General features: G+C 37.4%; 1 protein-coding gene across 2 annotated transcripts in view; it reads left to right on the top strand.

The window, feature by feature from the left end:
- NKAIN2 (sodium/potassium transporting ATPase interacting 2) overlaps positions 1 to 18,232 on the top strand; it is a 525,174-nt gene that overhangs the window by 225,154 nt on the left and 281,788 nt on the right. For both annotated transcript variants that reach the window (XM_059469307.1, XM_059469306.1), the window contains exon 2: positions 5,522 to 5,659. In XM_059469307.1, the coding sequence (XP_059325290.1) occupies positions 5,522 to 5,659 (138 nt within the window). The remainder of the gene's footprint in view (positions 1 to 5,521; positions 5,660 to 18,232) is intronic.

Genomic DNA, 18,232 nt, shown 5'->3' with positions numbered 1-18,232 from the left:
ATTTTGATGAAAAATTAAATGAACCTCTCTAAGGAATGGCACAAATAAATGCATTCTGCCTCAAAATGATGGAAGTGCTGGGGGAGTGTTAGCTGGGGATATTGTACTCATGCAGGCAGGCTTTAGCATTAGAAATCCTTCATAAGCTAAAGGCCCAAAAATACTTGTGTTTATTTGACTCTTTTAAATTTTCTATGCCATAGAGCATAGAACTGAAAGTATTTTTAAAACTTAAAAGCTAACATAAACAAGAAGGGAATTATTAGATGGTGTGGGCATCTGATACAACACAGTTTTGCTGAGGGGACTTAATGACTTAGTGATTAGAGCTTAATTTCCTTAGCTCATTCTTAGTGTGAGCCATTCAATGATAGAAACCGTGGTTGTTTGATTCTCCTGCACTGTAATTTAAGCTAATACTCTTCTTCCTTTGGATTTTGCTGAGAGCCTGTTACCACCATTCAGCCAGTTGTGTGACCCTGCCCCAGCCCTGGCGTGCTGAGCGCCTGTGTACTGTGTTTGCTGTCCAAGGACCTTGGCTGGCAGGGCCTGTACAGATCCTCTTGTGTGTCTCTGCCTATGTGAACTTTAATTTATATCAGTGCAAAGTTTAGATTCTGTATCATTGTAAAGTAGTCGTGGTTGAGTTTCTTCTCAAGGAGATTTCTGAGCAAAGGCACTTAGTCATTTTCTATTTTGGAGTTTGTGTTATAAATCATCTTTTGACTGGTTTCTTCTTTGTGGCTCCTTTCTGAAATTCTAGTCCAATCATATAATTTAAGAATCATCTCCAGATGTTTTTCATTTTCCTCTGGAAATTCAGCTCATAGATCCCTCAAGGTCAGTAACACTGTTCATCTATTAACAACAACCAGCCTCTGTGAAGAACATGGAAATAGTTTTTGAGCTATACCAATTTGGCACTATATGGGTTCATTTTATTTTCTGTTTATTTTTACAACAGTTTGCCAGAGTCTGGAAAAAAATAATGTGTTAGTAAAATAGTCCCCTTTAAATAAGGTCTTCTGTAATTTTATCAGTGAATACATCAAATCTGCCTAAGAAGACAATGTGGTGAGTGATTATTTTCTAACATTAGAACCCGATTGTCCATAATCCTACATTCTGAGTTCACTGCATTATTAGCGTGGAATTGAATTAAAACATATTTTTCTTTTTCAACCACATTATACTTTTTCATCCAAAGCAACCTTTTCTCCTTTTTGCTTTTCTCAATTTAAACTCTTTCTCTGAATCATAGAATCACAGGATGGTTTAGGTTGGAAAGGACCTTAAAGATTATCTAGTTCCAGCACCCCTGTCATGGATAGGGACAATTTTCACTAGACCACATTTCTCAAAGCCCCATCCAACCCAGTCTTGAACACCTCCAGAGACTGAGGAGTCCACAGCTGCTCTGGGCAACTTGTTCCAATACCTTGCCACTCTCACAAGAAAGGGTTTCTTAGAGTTCCTAATATCTAATCTAAATCTACCGTCTTTCAGCTTAATGCCATTTCCCCTTGTCATGTCATTACGTGCCCTCGTTAAAAAAATCCCTCTCCAGGTTTCTTGCAAGCCCCTCTTTGCAAGTGGGAGGCTGCTCTAAGGCCTCCCTGAAGCCTTCTCTTCTCCAGGCTGAAGAGTCCCAGCTCTCTCAGCCTGTCTTCACAGCAGAGGTGTCCAGCCCCGTGACCAACTTAGTCAGTGAACTCAGTGGACTTGTTCCTACCAGTTTACACATTTCTTGTATTGAGGACCCCAGAGCTGGATGCAGCACTTCAGCTGGAGTCTCACCAGAGCAGAGTAGGAGAACAGAATCCCTTCCTTCACCCTGCAGGCCATACTGTTTTTTGATGCAGCCTAGGATGGGGTTGGCTTTCTGGGCTGCAAGTGCACTTTGCCAGTTTGTGTTTTGCTTCTTGTCCACAAACAACCCCAAGTCTGTCTACCCAGGGCTGCTCGCAATGCACTCTCTGCACAGCCTGGATTTGGGCTTGGAATTGCCCGAATCCAGATGGAGGACCTTGTACTTGGCCTTGTTGAAATTTATGAGGTTCACACAAATAGACCTCTGAAGCCTGTCCAGGTCCCTCTGGATGACATCCCTTCCCTCCAGTGTGTCACCTGCACCACACAGCTTGGTGGCATCAGCAAATTCACTAAAGGTGCATGAAACCCCAGTGCCCATGTCAATAACAGAAATGTTAAAAGTGCCAGTACCAATCCCTGAGGAGGAAGAAAGAAAATTCCTTGACTTTAAAGATGAATATTTCTTTGTTAGTTCTTTCCTTTATCTCCATAATATCCTTGAAACATCATTAAACATTGAAGCTAGTAGGTATGATTTGAAGAAGTGCAGTTGTTTAACCAAAAATTTTGCAGCAAAGGGATAAAATGCTTTCAAAATCACATCTATATTTTCTCTTGCTATGTAAGGAAATCCCTTATGATTCTGACATCTGTGGAAGAGGAGGAAGCTACATAATACTATTTTTAATAGTCTTTGTTACTACTTTGTCCTACTTTCTACTTTTCTCCTTTTGGAAACACAGTGAGATTTTTTTAGAAAGTAACTCATGTAGAAAGTCTGTATTATATTTTCATTTGTTTGTGGATAAGTTTTAGTGTCTCTTCACCTTCATCTCTTCAGGAGTTAGTAATAAAGATCTAGTTCTGTCCTATAATTTCCATTTCATAAATCCACAATGCACCTTGCCATGTTAGTGTGATCTTCTAAGGAAGACTTGCATTTCCACAGCATTTCATCTGTACATACCTGACAGAGTGCTGCCATTTCACATATCCAGCGGCTCCTGCACACAGCTGATTCCTTGAAGTGACGTGAGAAAATTTAATAGCAATTCTGCCCATGGCAAATGAGAGGTAGATATACATGGACAGAAGTGGTGCAGACTTGTCCTTTTCTTCTGTATTTACCCCCTGCCTTGTGTGCCCTGCTGTCTGGTATTTACTCAACTCAACTTCAACATGACCACAAAATCTGAGTGGTTGCTTGGTACTGAAGGAATTACTAGCAATGGGAAAAAACAAAGAGTACACTGATTTATGAAAAGGAAAGATTCTCACAGAATAGCCATTCATCCAATGCAGTCCCGCAAGGAAGTTTTGGTGGAACTGCATCTTTCACCAAGACAAGCAAACAAAACGTGTTGATGCATGGTAGCACAGTTTCATTTTTGACTAGAAGTCATGTCAGGAATATGAGGTTTTCTACTTTTTATACAATTAACTAGCATGCTGCAATTTTCCTCTGTAATTGGCATACTTAACTGGATGATCTCCTGCTGTTTGAATGATTTGCATCTTCCCATGCATTGTTTTTTGCTCGCTGAATCTCTACTGTTACTAAACTAAAAACAGTCTAGTGTACAGTCTACACTCTTTTTGCTACTGCTTTGCTCCTCTCATTTACTCTTTGTTTATCTGATGAAAATAAGAGCTCTGTCCTCAGAGGGATAATTTTCCCTTTGTTACCTGTTTAACAGCACTTAGATGTAACAGGTATTTTGCTGATGCACCTAACAGACTTCACACTGACCTATGTAATACTGCTTCATGCCACATGTTGGCATTTTTTAATATAAATTACTGTCTGTAATCAAGGAAATATTTCTTAATGATAAACTTAAAAGCACAGGCAATCTGAGTTTTCATGAAGTTCCTAATACAGCTTGATCTTCCTTTTGCTTCTTCCCAATTCCATTGTCACCATTAGACATGTCTTGGAATTCTGGGAACTCTTCTGTGACTTTCCTCTGCTAGGGAGAGTTGTAGGATAGCACAAATAGTTCAGAAACATTTTGGATCATGTAGGAACATAATTTCTTTCAATAAATATGTAAAATAAAATGGTAGTCACAATACTAAGACTGATTATAAGAAGGATGAATTGTGTGAAAGAAGTCTTTGTTGAAAAGAGAAATTCAGTGTTTGACCTGAAATCTGAACACTCAAATTTGAAATTACATGGCTGGCAAACTTTCCCAGGATTATTTTGGCATCTCCATCTCAAAGTTCAACAAATGTCAGTACATAGCATGTAATTAACAGCCTTTTTACATTTGCAATGCTGATGTGAATGTAGGCTGTCTTTTAATGAAAAGTTTTCTTATTTAATTTCAAAAAGAAAGTGTTTATGTGATAGTGGACTGTGGCATAAAAATTGAAAAATTCTCCCATAGCTGTAGCATACAAAAGCAGTAGTTAATTACTCATTTAGTACTTGATCTAAAAGGTGTTATTTTTTAAATGAACAGAGTGGTTGGCACATAAACCTACTTCAGTTCATACACAGCATAATATAAACTCAGTAAAAAGTTATTTGTTATTTAATGAAATGTAATCAAGAAACAACCACCTGTTCTTTTTTTCTTTCTCTTCCTTTCTCTCTTTCTCTTCTCTTTCTCTTGCTCTTTCTTCTTCTTTTTTTTTTTTTTTTTTTGAGTGTGTGGTGTCTACATTGCTGTTATTTTAATTATTAATAATAATAATTTAATTTTTAAATTTTATTTTCATTATTCCCAATTTTGTGAAATTCATCAATTCACCATTCAAGTTAGTGAAATTGTTGGAATGCTGTCAAAGAAACTTCCTGATCTTTCTGTCTAAATTTACTTCACCATTACATTGCCTTCTAATATTAACATAAATATTATTTTTGTCAAAACATGTCATTCTACCTATGGGTTGGGCTACAGTGCTGTATTTTTACATAATGTTAGAATACCATTTAAGGGACATCTGCTATTGGAATTGTGAAATTATTTCTACTGGTACTGTTAGGGAGGCATTTTTTTCTAATATCTGATCTGTCTGTTTGGAATGATATTAAACATCAGACTGGGATTGTTCCCCAATTTATTTTTAATAATATTTTATATTATTTATCTAGAGTCTTGGAGAAGTTTATATTTCAGCTGATGTTTCTGACAGTGGAAGAATGTAAACTAGAGTCATTATCAGTAGAACCTGGTGAAAAAGTTGCATGTATTTGGTTACAGGTAAAAGCCCAGTGACAGAATAGCTAGGGTAGAGAGAAGAGATAAAAATCAAAATGCAGTGAAATTGTGGAAGAGACAGGACCAGGCTAAAGGATGGTGTTGTAAATGGAAACAGTGTAGATGAGAAGAAGTCATAAACCTATCACAGGTATTCAGCACTGATACCCTAAAACATTATAATAAAACACTGATAAAAACACTGATACCCTAAAACATTTGCTGTTGTATGTAAGAGTGATTTGTGTTTCTCCTCCTGCAAACATACCGTTCTAGGTGAACAGTTTTGTATCTTGGTAGAATATAACTCAGTAACCAGTGAGAAGTGCAGCTTTCATTGAAACTAGAAGTTGAAGCATTTCAAAGTCATCCTATTTTACTGCTGACAAGTGTTTTTTTTTAACTCAGAGTAATTGTCTTGGATATGGGAAGGGGAAACACCTCTATATATGATTTCTGGTTTGTTCTAATCTATTTATGCTTTTGCTTTTTAATCATAGGTTTCTGTGCTCGAGAGGCAGATATTTGACTTCCTTGGTTATCAGTGGGCACCCATCCTCGCAAATTTTATACACATTATTATAGTCATTCTTGGCTTATTTGGAACCATCCAGTATAGACCTCGTTACATAACAGGAGTGAGTATTTCATTTCATTTACTTACTTTGATGTGCATGTGGGAAAAAAAAAAAAAACCAAACAGAAAAACACTCCAAACTGCATCATTCTTAAAGCAAATAGAAATCTTATTTGAGTTTAATTTTCTTCTGTAGCATTTTGACATTTACTTACTGCACTTTTGGGACACCTGCAATAATCAACTGGTAACAGTCTCCAAAATTTAAAAGTCAATATGGTCATTAAGTGCATGACAATATGAACTTTCAAGTGGAGTCAGCTTAAGGAATTACAATGTCTTCAGTATTAGGGGAATTTAGAGCTAGTCTAAATGTTAGCTGTAACTTTCCTAGATACACTGGACCTCCCCAACAGAGGCGTGATTCATTATAGTTACTCATTATTGTTATTAACTTCTATTGCTAGAGTGCTTATCTGCTATGTACATGCCTCCTAGAATTTATAATCCAACCTGAAGTATGATGTTATGGTAAGAAATAATGGACTGAGGGCTCCAGTATGAAAATAAGGATTTGGACCTCAATTAATATTTTTAGTCCATTTCTTTCCTTATTCAGCTACCCCTCATACACAGACAGTATGTCTGTACTCTCTGGCACAATGCAGTAATAATTAAATTCTCTTTTCATACTCTTGATTTTTGGGGTTTTTGCCGTTTGTACTTCTAAAAAGAGAAAATAACAGTAACTCTGAAAATCATCATTCAGAATACCTTTTGTTAGATTTTCATAAGATTTTTTAATTACTGTCAAAATTGTCTATTAATTCATGGAAAGCTTGTATACATTTGAGAGACAGGAGTTGAAAAATTTGCCCATACACAACCATATTTTCATGTCAGATGAAAACAAGGGGATCTTAAAATGATAGAATGGTTTGCATTGGAAGCAAGCTTAAAGATCACCTTGTTCCAGACTGGCAGGGGCACCTTTCAGTAGGCCAGATTGTTTTAAACTCAACTCCAACCTGCTCTTGAGCCCCTTCTGAGAATGGGGAATCCACAACTTCTCTGGAAAACTTTTTCTAGTGTCTCACCAGCCTCACAGTGGCGTGGATTTCCTAATATCTAATCTAAACCTATTCTCAGTTTTCTCTTTCATTTTAAAGTCTTTACCCCTTGTCTCTGTTAACTCCACTGAATCTGTACCCTCTTCTGCAAAGTCTCTCTTTTAAATGTTCCCTCATACACCAGTAGTCACTCAGAATATAGAAAAATTTTGCTTTTACCCCTGTGCTACCATCCATATTACATTACTGTGATGCTGGGAAAAATACATTAACATTTGTGTCTGTGTTTCTGTCTCTGTGATCTCCTGTATGCAGAAAATTTGTATCCTCATATGCGATGCCTTTATGCATGCACACAATTTAATATGCTCCGAAAAATTCACTATCAACATTGAAGAGTATGTTGAAAGCCTTAAATATTTAGTTTTCCTTCAAGTTACAAAACTGGCAGTCATTTGAACTAGAGTTTCCTTTCTTTTCTGGTACTTTGACCAGTACAAGAGACTTGAAAATAAAAATGCAAAATTCAAGCATCTCTTAAACAAAAAGGGTTAAATGTTCCATCCCAAGACTCTTCTGTGGCATAAAACGAAGCATGGACATAAATTGGATAACTGAGCTAAACAAAAAATTGTATTTAAATGGCCTGCTACTATGATAAGTGAATTGTGAATGGGGAAGAACACCAGCTTTATAAAGTGAGTGCGTTCACATGAGTTTCTGAATAATGTGGTTGTGCAACACTGTTCTAACTAATTTTCACACACATCTTTCTTAGAGCTCACCCCAACTGTGGAGCCCATCTGGCTTTGTGAGTTTGCCTCTCTGCATCATCTCATTGATTTGGATAGAACCAATCTAAGATCCAACTGTCTTGTTTGGAGTTTATAAGACACCTGAATGTGCCAGTTATCACAGACTGTTTGAATAAGAAGACCATGATAAAAATTTCATCCTTTATTTAGTTGAATCAACAGAGGAGCTCTGTGGCCCACAGTAAAAGAAAGACATAAACCTGTTAGAGCAAGTCCAGAGGAGGACCATGAAAACAGTCAGTGGGGTAGAGCATCTGTCCTCAGGAGGCAGGCTGAGAGAGTTTGAATTGTTCAGTCTGGAGAAGGGAAAGCTCTGGGCAAACATTATTGTAGCCTTTCAATATATAACGAGGACTTATAAGATAGACAGAGGAGGTCTTTTCTCCAGTGCCTGTAGTGACAGAAAAGGGAACAATAGGCCCAAACTGAAAGAAGGCAGGGTTAGATTGAACATAAGGAAGAAAATATTTACAATGAGGCTGGCTAGACACTGGAACAGATCAGAAAATTTTTATATGTCCCATCCTTGGAAGTGTTCAAGGCCATGTTGGATAGGACTTTGAAAAACCAAATCTAGAGAAAAATATCCATGCCAATGGCAGGGGACTAAAGGGTTTTTAAAGGTCCCTTCCAAGCTTGTACCTGGTCACATTAAGTCTGTGAGAAAAGAATAGATTATTAGTAGTACATTACTTAACATGTAATTGCTACTATACATGTGAAAAAAAAAAAAAAAAAAAGAGAAAGAGGCAATTACCTTTTGTCTGTGCTTCTTGCAGCATCATCAGTCTGCCAAACCATTAGGGCCCAGAGAGTACGGTTGAGCTAATCTATGTCTTTTTAAAGACTAGATATGTTCAATTGCTCAGCACACCTGGTGAGATCTACTTAATGTCTTATATGACAAGTAGCCCTGACTCTACCAATTCAGGTTTGGAATGTTTCTGTTTTAAATTGAAATTTATTAGCTTCCTTTCTTAAAAAATGTTTAAAGTAGCACATGAAAATGTGCAGCAGATCATCTCCCATATGTACATACCAGGATACTATCTAATGACTGTAATCATGCCATGGGAAATTGTGAAGCCTCTGAGTTACCTTTCTGAATTTTAAAGACAGTAAGTCTCCATATGGTGAATGATTTGGCCAGGATTTTTGGGGAGAAAACATTTCAGACAACTGTTTTGCTAAATCTTGTTAAGAGAACCAATTTTCAGATGAAACAGTTATAATAAAAGGATTCTTAAGCTTAACATTTTTAATAAGTGAGTTCTGGCATTAATACACCTTATTGACATAATTTGATTTATCTTCCAGATAAAGGTTTTATTTATAATAAGAAAATGTGTGTACTCAAGCTCAGCACAGAAATTGTAAAAAAATATATTTTCACAGAATCCCATAATGGGTGAGGTTGGAAGGGACCACAGTGGATCATCTGATCCAACTTCCCTGCCCAAGAAGGGTCATCCTAGAACTCATGGCGCAGGATTGCATCCAGATGATTTTTTAATATCTCCAGTAAGGGAGACTCTGCAACCCCTCTGAGCAACTTGTTCTACTGCTCATTCATCTGCACAGTAAACAAGTTTTTCCTCATGTTTTACTTCTGCTTTCTTTATAATGGTTAGGGGAAAAATTATGTGTAAAAACATTTAACAAAAAGGACAATGAAATTAAATAGAATGGTCATTTTGCATTCTTGTCAGCCTGCAAGACACAAAATTTTGAAGTCTGTGAAGTCAGACTCCTACCTGAATCTGCTCTCTGTAAAAGGTTTTCTTAGGAAGTACTTTTCCATTCTGAGAGAAAACATTCAGTGCTTCTGCTTAATTGTACTTGCTGTGTTGCAACTGAGATGTAGACATTTATTTACAGAAGGAGGCACACAGACATTACTTCTCCGCTCTACAAAAGTTTTCAGAGCAAATGATAATTTGGGAACGTAAGCAATAATTTTCTGCATAATCATTTTGAGCTAATGCCCAATAATATTATAAGTACAATTAAGTAAATGACCTTGAACATTTTAGTAGTAACTCTGTCTGGTGGCTGTCACAGGAGGCTGTGAATCAAGATTCTGCTTCTGTTTCAAGCTGTGCCGTTGGAAAGATGACTTGTTTGTTCAAGTTTGTTCAAGCACACATAATAATATTCTTCACTTTCTTCCTTGATTCAGTAGTTTGTCATGGATAAAAATGAATGGGAAAATTTTTTCTGTTGTTTTTAGAATCATAGAACCATAGAATGTGCTGAGTTGGAATGAGCTCATCAGGATCATTGAGTTCAATTTCTGGCCCTGCACAAGACACTCCAAGATTCACACCCTGAGCCTGAGAGCATTGTACAAATGCTTCCTGAACTCAGACAGGCTGGTGCTGTGACCACTTCCCTGGGGAGCCTGTTCCAGTGTTCAACCACCCTGTGGGTGAAAAACCTTTTTCTGATATCCAGCCTGAACTTCCCCTGTCTCAGCTGTGTGCCATTTCACTTAGTCCTGTCACAGATCACCAGAGAGAAGAGATCAGTGCCTATTCCTCTACTTCCCCTTGTGAGGATGCTGAAAATCAAAATGAGGTCTCCCCTCAGGTTCCTCTTTTCTAGGCTGAACAAACCAAGTGACCTCAGCTCCTCTTTAGAAGGCGCTCCAGATGCTTCCCCATCCTTCTATCACTTTTTTGGATTTTCTTTAATAACTCAATGTCTCTTATATATTGTGGTGCCCAAAACTGCACATAAGGTTCAAGGTGAGGCCTCCCCAGTGCAGAGCAGAGCAGGACAATCTCCTCCCTTGCCCAGCTGGCAATGCTGTGCCTGATGCCCCCCAGGACATGCTTGGCCCTCCTGGATGCCAGATTACTGCTGACTCATGTTCAACTTGCCATTGACCAGGACCCCCATGTCCCTTTCCATGGGGCTGCTCTCCAGCCTCTCCTTCTCCAGTCTGTGCACACGACCCCATCCCAGGGTTGCCCCATGCCAAGTGCAGGATCTGGCATTTGTCCTTGTTAAATTTCATATGGCTGGTGATTCCCCATCTCTCTAATTTGTCAAAGTCTCTCTGCAGGACCTCTCTGCCCTTGAGTTGATGGCTCCTCCCAGTTTGGTGTCCTTGCCAAAATTAGTATTCCATTGTCTCCTTCATCCAAGTCATAAATGAAGATATTGAGGAGCACAGAGGTGAGGATGGAGCCTTTTGGAACCCCAGTAGGGACAGGACACCAGCCTGATGTCACCCCATTCACTATAATCCCTTGTGCCCAACCCATGAGGGTGTTGCTCACCCATCACATAACACAATCATCTAGCTGTGAACTTGATGCTTTGTCCAGAAGGTTGCTGTGGGAGACAGTATCAAAATCTTTGCTCAAGTCCGAATTTCCTTGCATTTCTAGATCAATGAGATGGATTACCCTGTTGTAGAAGGAAATCAGGTTTGATAAGCAGGATTTTCCCTTCATGAAGCCATGATGGCTGTGACTGATGACTGTGTTGTTCTCCAAGCATTTTTCAATATCTCCCAGAATAATATTTTCCATTATTTTAACAGACACCAAAGTGAGACTGACAGACATTTCCAGGGTCCTCCTTGCCATTTTGAAAACTGGGACTATATTGGCTAGCTTCCAGTCAACTGGAAGTCAACCTCTATGGATTCCCAAGACCACTCAAAAATCATCCAGAGAGGCTCTGAGGTGTCATCAGCTATCTCTTGGAGGAATCTGGATTAATCTCATCAGGCCCCAAAGATTTGTAGGGATCCAGCTGGAGCAGCAGATCCCACAAAAGTTCAGGATCAACTGGGAGCTAATCATTCTCACAGTCATGGTCCTCCAGCTCAGAGCACTGAGACCCTCTTGGCCCATCATCCATGTTGAAAATAGAGGAAATTAATGCATTAAACACCCCTGTCTTGTCTCTGTCCCTTTGTTGTTCATACCTATATATTCATTTCTGTATTTCAATGTATTTAATGGATAAATTATCTCTATTACTCACATAGATTTCTGATAATTTTATTTTAATGTAAGTAACTAAACAGTTAGCTATTATATCTACTATATTTCAGAGAAGACCGGCCCCTTAGACTTCTATTTCTGGCACAAATGGGCTTGAAAAAACAATTTCCTGCACCTATCACCAATTCCAGCAACCAAATTATTAAATTTTAGCATATTCTGTCACTCTATTTACTAAAATCTTTGCTGAATGTGAGCTAGAAGGCAAACTGAACAGGACTGAAGTAAATCCACCTAAAGCTGGAAATGTTACTTGTATGAAACATCTTTCATTATCCATGCTGTTCTCAGTATAAAAAATTTCAGGATTTATTTGTTTCACTCTGGTAGAAAATAGTGTGATGCAGGTGATTTATATTTTAGTACTTACAAGCCAGATCAACCAGGAGGTGTGTGACCACAGTTATATTTCCATCTTAGTAAGAAAATCTGTGTCAGTGAAAAGTAATTACTAAAATGTCAGGAGTAATCCAAATATACACCTACCCAATGAAAAAGTTAAATCCAAACAAACAAGAGAGGTATCTCAGGGATAAGCAATGAAAGATAATGATGACAGAATAGTAATTTCCCCAGATTTCATAGAATTCCAGGAATTAAACTTCACATGTGCCTTAAATAGGGAGGACAGAACAGCTTTTTATTTGAGAACTGCATGTTTATTATGCTCTTACACTTGGGAAGGAAAAGAGAAGGTCATCATCCATTAGTTTCAAGTGGCTGTATCATAAGCACACTACCATTACATTTTCAATCAGAAAAATCAAAGAGATTCAGAAAACACAAATGATGCAAGATTGAGGAGATGACAGCAACCCCCAAAGTGGCCATTATGGAAAGCTCTGCCTACATCTAAACAGAACAAATGTTAAGGTGAAATTTTAACAAACTAGTTCCTCAATGCTTATTCATTTTATTCTTGAGGCTGTTGATTAAAAATTAGGTATGTAAGTAGTTTTTCTTCAGCTGAAAGAAAACCAGATAGGTTTTTAAAAACAGAAATATAGCTAGTCATCAACTAAAAGTGTCTAAAACATTAGTGGTCACTGTGCCTCAGGAACTATCAAGAAACAAAACATTTTTTGTTAATCCTCATCTTCATGAAAAACCAATGAATGAGAGAATCACTAAGATTGGAAATGACCTGCATTATCATTGAGTTCAACAATTAACCTAGCATGGCCAAACCCACCACTGAACCGTCTCCCCAGGCACCATATTTACATGTTATCTTTGAACACTTTCATGGATGAAGGAAGAGAATATTGCTTTAAGATCCCTATAAACTCCCAAATTAAAGAGTAGAAAAAGCAAGGGAGAAGCAGAACACTTGTATAGCTAGTTGGTAGATATAATTAACTATAATAAACATTTCTGTGAAAGATTGTGTCTGATGAAGTAAATGGAGATATAAAGTTGCTAAAACTATAATGCAGCACAGAATTTGAAGTGCAAAATGTGTGACCAAGAGGATAAGGACAAAGAAAAAATACAAACTTAATTAGAAAACTTAAAAGAGCACTAGTAAACCTTGCAGAAACATGCTTGGGATGCTGGTAAAACTCCATAACATGAATTAAGACTCTAATGGTGCTGGAGAATCAGCCCTGAATTAGCTTTGGTTCATTCATGATTTAATTTTTGTTATGCCAGATAAATTGATGCTAATGAAGTACTGGTATTTTATGATGTACTTGTTTCTGCATTGGGGCATTTTCTTGAAATGCTTTCCATACCGTGAATAGCAGCATAAATTCTCCTTGGCATTTTCCATGATGAGTATTCAATATGTTAGCATTCTTTTCATTCCAGAATTCATACTTAATATTTTGGTTGAGGAATGCTTTCTCATTAATATGTTTGTTCAATAAAAATGTTTGTCAAAACTCTTCTTCTTAAAAATGTCCTTTATTCTGGTCACCTTTTCAGTAGTCCTTCCTCAAGTCTTGTCAGTGTTTTCTGAAATATTTCTATGTTCAGAAATACCAGGAACAAGAGCACATTATTGCAACTTTTTTCTCCTAAAAATTCTCATAAAAGATTAGTGATAATTTGGATGCCAAGGAAGAGTAGAGTTTGGGATTCTTTTTATAGTCTGTCCTTTTACTACTGATGCTGCCTCTATACAAATGACCTTTGTAAACTTGGCTGACTGTTATTTTATTGGAGGATTTCGCTCACGTCTGGGAAATGCTGTGAAAAATCAGTAGGGATGTAAGTAGAAGATTGCCCTTTGGACTTTGAACAACATATGCTGAAAGGGATTTGATTCACAGGGAGGTATGCTGTTTAATAGAGTGCTTTTGCTGCTGTTGTGTTAAAAGACTAGATTTTAGTATGCTGTGGATTCAAATATACTTTAATTTATACTTAAAAGGACAAGCTCAGCAGTTTACTTTTGTAACTGAATCTAGCCTGCTTTAGGGTAGGGATGAGAATGTGAAGGGAATAGAAGTTTTAAATAGCTGGCTGGTCGGTGTCATTGCACTAATCCAAATTTTGAGTCTAATGGCTAACACGTACAGAACTTGATCAAACAAAAGCTTAACTATTCCAGTGATCAAAAATTAATTCTTCCTGAATGCTTATCCATTAGCTTTTTGGTGGAGTATTAAATACATGTTTTAAAAAAATGATCTTGTTTTTTACCTGATAATCAGTCCAGAAAATTGATCTAAGATTTGATGACCCTGGGCTTTTGCCCTCTCCTTTTAGATGTATTTTGATACCTTGCAAGAAAGCTCTATGGATTTCAAATTCTTAAGTCCTGGAGATTCAGCTAAGCCTTGAATAAATATGTTCAAGAATCACTTGCAGTATAATACTATACAGAGTGCATCTGTCTTGACTGTATGGAAGTTGATGAAAGAAGATAGTCTACAGTAAATTTCTCTGCATTTTCTGTCATTTTTTGGCCCTTGATTTTAAACTTCTCTTATTATTTAGGATAGAGTATTTTTTCCTGTAATTGTCTGGGTGAAGTTTGACTACTTTCATCTGCTCTCTTCACTGGGACTTATTTAGGTGTGAAGTATTGAGGGTACAAATAATTAATCTAAAGGAAATTATGTAAAGGATGGCTCTTCTTTAAAAAGTGTAAAATAGTCTTTGAAGATTAAAGAGTACTCAGACAGTAAATCTGCCAGCCCTAGGAAAGCACAATGGAAAAAAAAAAAAAACCACAACCCCCTGCTGATCAGAGAACTAGTCAAGACATAAAAAGGAAGTGATCCCCATATAAGAGCTCTTTAGTCTCTGATTTCTCTAAGTTTTGTGTAGGACATTACTTTCTCAGAAGTTCCCTGCTGTCAGAAAACAGTTCTAAAGAGCAAAAGAGAAATGGCCAGACTCCAAGAGGCTTTTTAAAAGTCCGGCATTTTAAAAACCACAATATACTCTTTTCCCTTATTTGAACATGAAATCTATTTGATTCTTAGAGACACTGATTCCTGAAAATTAATTGGATATATTTTCAGAAAGTATGATTAAAGACACTCTGGACAAGACTCCAGTACAGAATTTACTTGAACAGTTCTGCATGGAGTTTTGTTTTCCTTCAGACTGAGATGGATTTTCACTAATTTTTAGACTGTTTTTTAAGTTTTCAATTTAAAAAAAAATCCTTTTAAAGACACTTAGCTAATACTGTTTTTTAAAGTGATTAAAATGCTGATTATTAGAAGATGAAAGATTATAATTTGCATCATATAATTAAGTGCAGCTTTGGTTCCCAGGAAATTTAATGCAGAACCTGTTCAGTGACTGATACTTTTAATTTAAATCCACACTTATTAGTCTCATGACAGGTTTGACTGGTCCAGAATTCAGCTATTTTCATCCTTTCCTAGAACTGTTATTCTCTTACAATGAATTGTATTCACATTTAAAAAGTAGACATTCAAAGTGGCTCTCCCTCTCCCATTCCACAGAAAAGGAAGAGGTTTTCCAGGGAGTCACTACTGAGAAGTAAAGTTCCATGTAGAACTGAAAACAGTGTATAATGAATATTGTACTTTATTTGCATTCAAACCAGAGACATCACCATGGCAAGCTGAAAACATGAAGTTCAATGCATTTAGTTTTTTTTTCTTTAGAATAGATCCTCTGTTATGTCACTGTAATTACAAAAGGATTTTTTTCTACAGTGGGGTCTGTGCTTCGGTTTCTTCTTTTTTTTCTCTCTTTCGAAGAACTAGCAAACCTTTCTGTTAAAATAATATCTAATAGGCTGAAATAATGTCTAATAGATTGAAATACTATAAAGAGCATGGAGAATGAATGATTTAGCTGATGAAGTCTTTAAACAGATAGGTAAAGGAAGAGATTAGAGATGAAATCCATGGGGTTTGCTACCTCTACCTAAACTGCAGTGGAAAACATTAAAACTCTCTTAAGTACCCAATAGCCCTGGCCAGTTAGACATAATTAAAAATAAAGCAAGGATAAAGTAATGTTTTCACTGCTCTGAGATGACCTCTGTAGTTCAGTGCTGAATATTTCTCTTTTTCTAGCATAATCAGATTTCCTTGCATTTCCCAGACTTATACCTGTATTTGTCACTGTGGATTTTCACATTGTTTATTTAGTATTTTTTTTCTACTTGCTGTATATCAATTATGCTGACATTTGATTGTCTAAAAGGTTATAGCTCTATCTTGTTATCTTTTATGTGTTCATAGCATGCATTCATGGAGATATCTGTCCACCTCAGAGCTTTTAATGTCTCTGCCCTTGTGTCACACTGCTGGAGTAGGGAAGTATTCCCCCACAGTGCTTTAAAACGTGGCAGCTGAAATACTAAAGGTCTGAGACATTTTCTCACTATCAGATGAAAGGCTGTGACAGATAATCATGTGAATCCATTTTTCTCAAGTTACAAGTCTGTGTTTTACCCAAGGCATCCAGCAAGCATAGGGGTGCTGCAAACTGTCTATAAAGTCTTGGAATAAAGACTGGAATCACAGCTACCTAACAGTGTGGAATACTTCTGTGAGGATAAAAAAAACCCCAAAAAAAGAAAAAAACCCCAGTCTTTGGACAGTATCTCTCTGTCCCAGCTGTTAGCTGTGCCCCATTAAATCACTCCCCTCTGCTGAGATGTGGAAGAGAATTGAAAGGGTAAAAGTGAGAAAACACATGGGTTGTGGTGAAGATAGTTTAAGAGATTAAACAAAATCTGCACATGCAAGCAAAGCCAGCTAATTCATTTGCTGGTTCCCACGGACAGGGAGGAGCTCAGCCATTCCCAGAGAAGCAAGGGTCCATCATGCCTAAAAATTATTTGGGAAGACAAATGCCATCACTCCAAACATGCCCCTCTTCCCCCACTTTATATACTGAGCATGATGTCATATGGCATGGAGTGTTGCCAGGGTCACTTGGGGTTGGCTGTCCTGGCTGTGTCCCCTCCCAGCTTGCTGTGCACTCCCAGCTTCCCTGCTGATGGGCTGGGGTGAGAGGCAGAAAAGGCCTTGAGGGGCTGCAAGCTCTGCTCAGCAGCAACAAAAACATCTTTATATTAACAACAATGTTTTCAGCACCAACCCAAAAAATAGCTTCATACCAGCTACTCTGAAGAAAGCTGTCCCAGACAAAGCTGGTACCTTCTTTCAGCAAGGGAAAAGATGCTGATGCCTGAACCTGGTTTTGTGATAACTTTTGTAAGACTCCGTGGCTGTTGCAATGGCTACTGGTATCCCTTGTTGTGCTTCTTCCAAGGGATTAATATATTTTAACTAACATCTTATAGCACAGTGAAATATACATTAGAAAAAACAGGAAACATTGCCTTTAGTCCAAACTATCTGCTCAAATCTCACATTCCTGTGTTGTGCTGCCTCTCCTCTTTAACTGGCTCTGGGCTTGTTGTGAAATACCACCACAGAACAAAAACTCTGCTCCTGCTCTTCTTTCTATTCCAGCTCCTTCCCTACTTCTATGTCTCCCCCTAATCTCTTCACCTTGATTCAGTTGCTCATCTCTACATATATATTTAAAAAGGCATTTTACTGCATGTAGCTAAAACGGAGATTTAGCTTTAAATTAAATGAAGTCTGAGCAGCCCTGCTTACCAGTACTGTACTGAAATCAAGTTCTTCTGGCCAACTGATTAAGATTTATGCAATCTTAGTAATTTGGATGAAGCTGACTTTAGTGATAGTTGTCTTATATCTCTGCACAGGATGACCTGACAGTACCTGGAGTCCACCCTCATATTTTTTCCAAGAGGTTTTTTTTCTAAGAAATGTGGCTTATTCATTTTGTGAGCTTCATTGTCACCCTGAGGTTATGCTACAAGAAAGATGCATTGAGAATCACACAAAGCTATACTACCCTATTCATTTACAAATCCTCATTTTCAATTCTGAGAGAAGATGGAGATGCTTTTCTTCAGTTATGTTCGAAATGTGGCCTTTTTTTTCCCATCTGAACAAGAACCTACTTAAAAATCATTTGTAAATCTTGTCACAAATCTTCCTTTCAGAACTTCAGAGATGTTTTTCTCTTTCATCTGTACTTCCCTTTTAAAATTTTTGCTGTTTTCATTGTTGTTTTCAGCTCCCAAAGCTCCACAAGAAACAGGGCATGGTACTTCTTTCAAGTTTTGCCTGTTGCTGTGAGAACATTACCAATAGAGATGCATTTTCTGAATGACGCTGAAAGGCAGGATAAACAAAGAGTAGAGTTGTAAAATGCACTATTAAGCATGTTCCAAAATTTCCAATGCTCC

The sequence above is a fragment of the Ammospiza nelsoni genome, chromosome 3 (genome assembly GCF_027579445.1).
Source record: "Ammospiza nelsoni isolate bAmmNel1 chromosome 3, bAmmNel1.pri, whole genome shotgun sequence".
Taxonomy (NCBI): Eukaryota; Metazoa; Chordata; class Aves; order Passeriformes; family Passerellidae; genus Ammospiza; species Ammospiza nelsoni.
The sequence above is the reverse complement of the archived record's forward strand: the minus strand, read 5'-3'. Positions and strand labels throughout refer to the sequence as shown.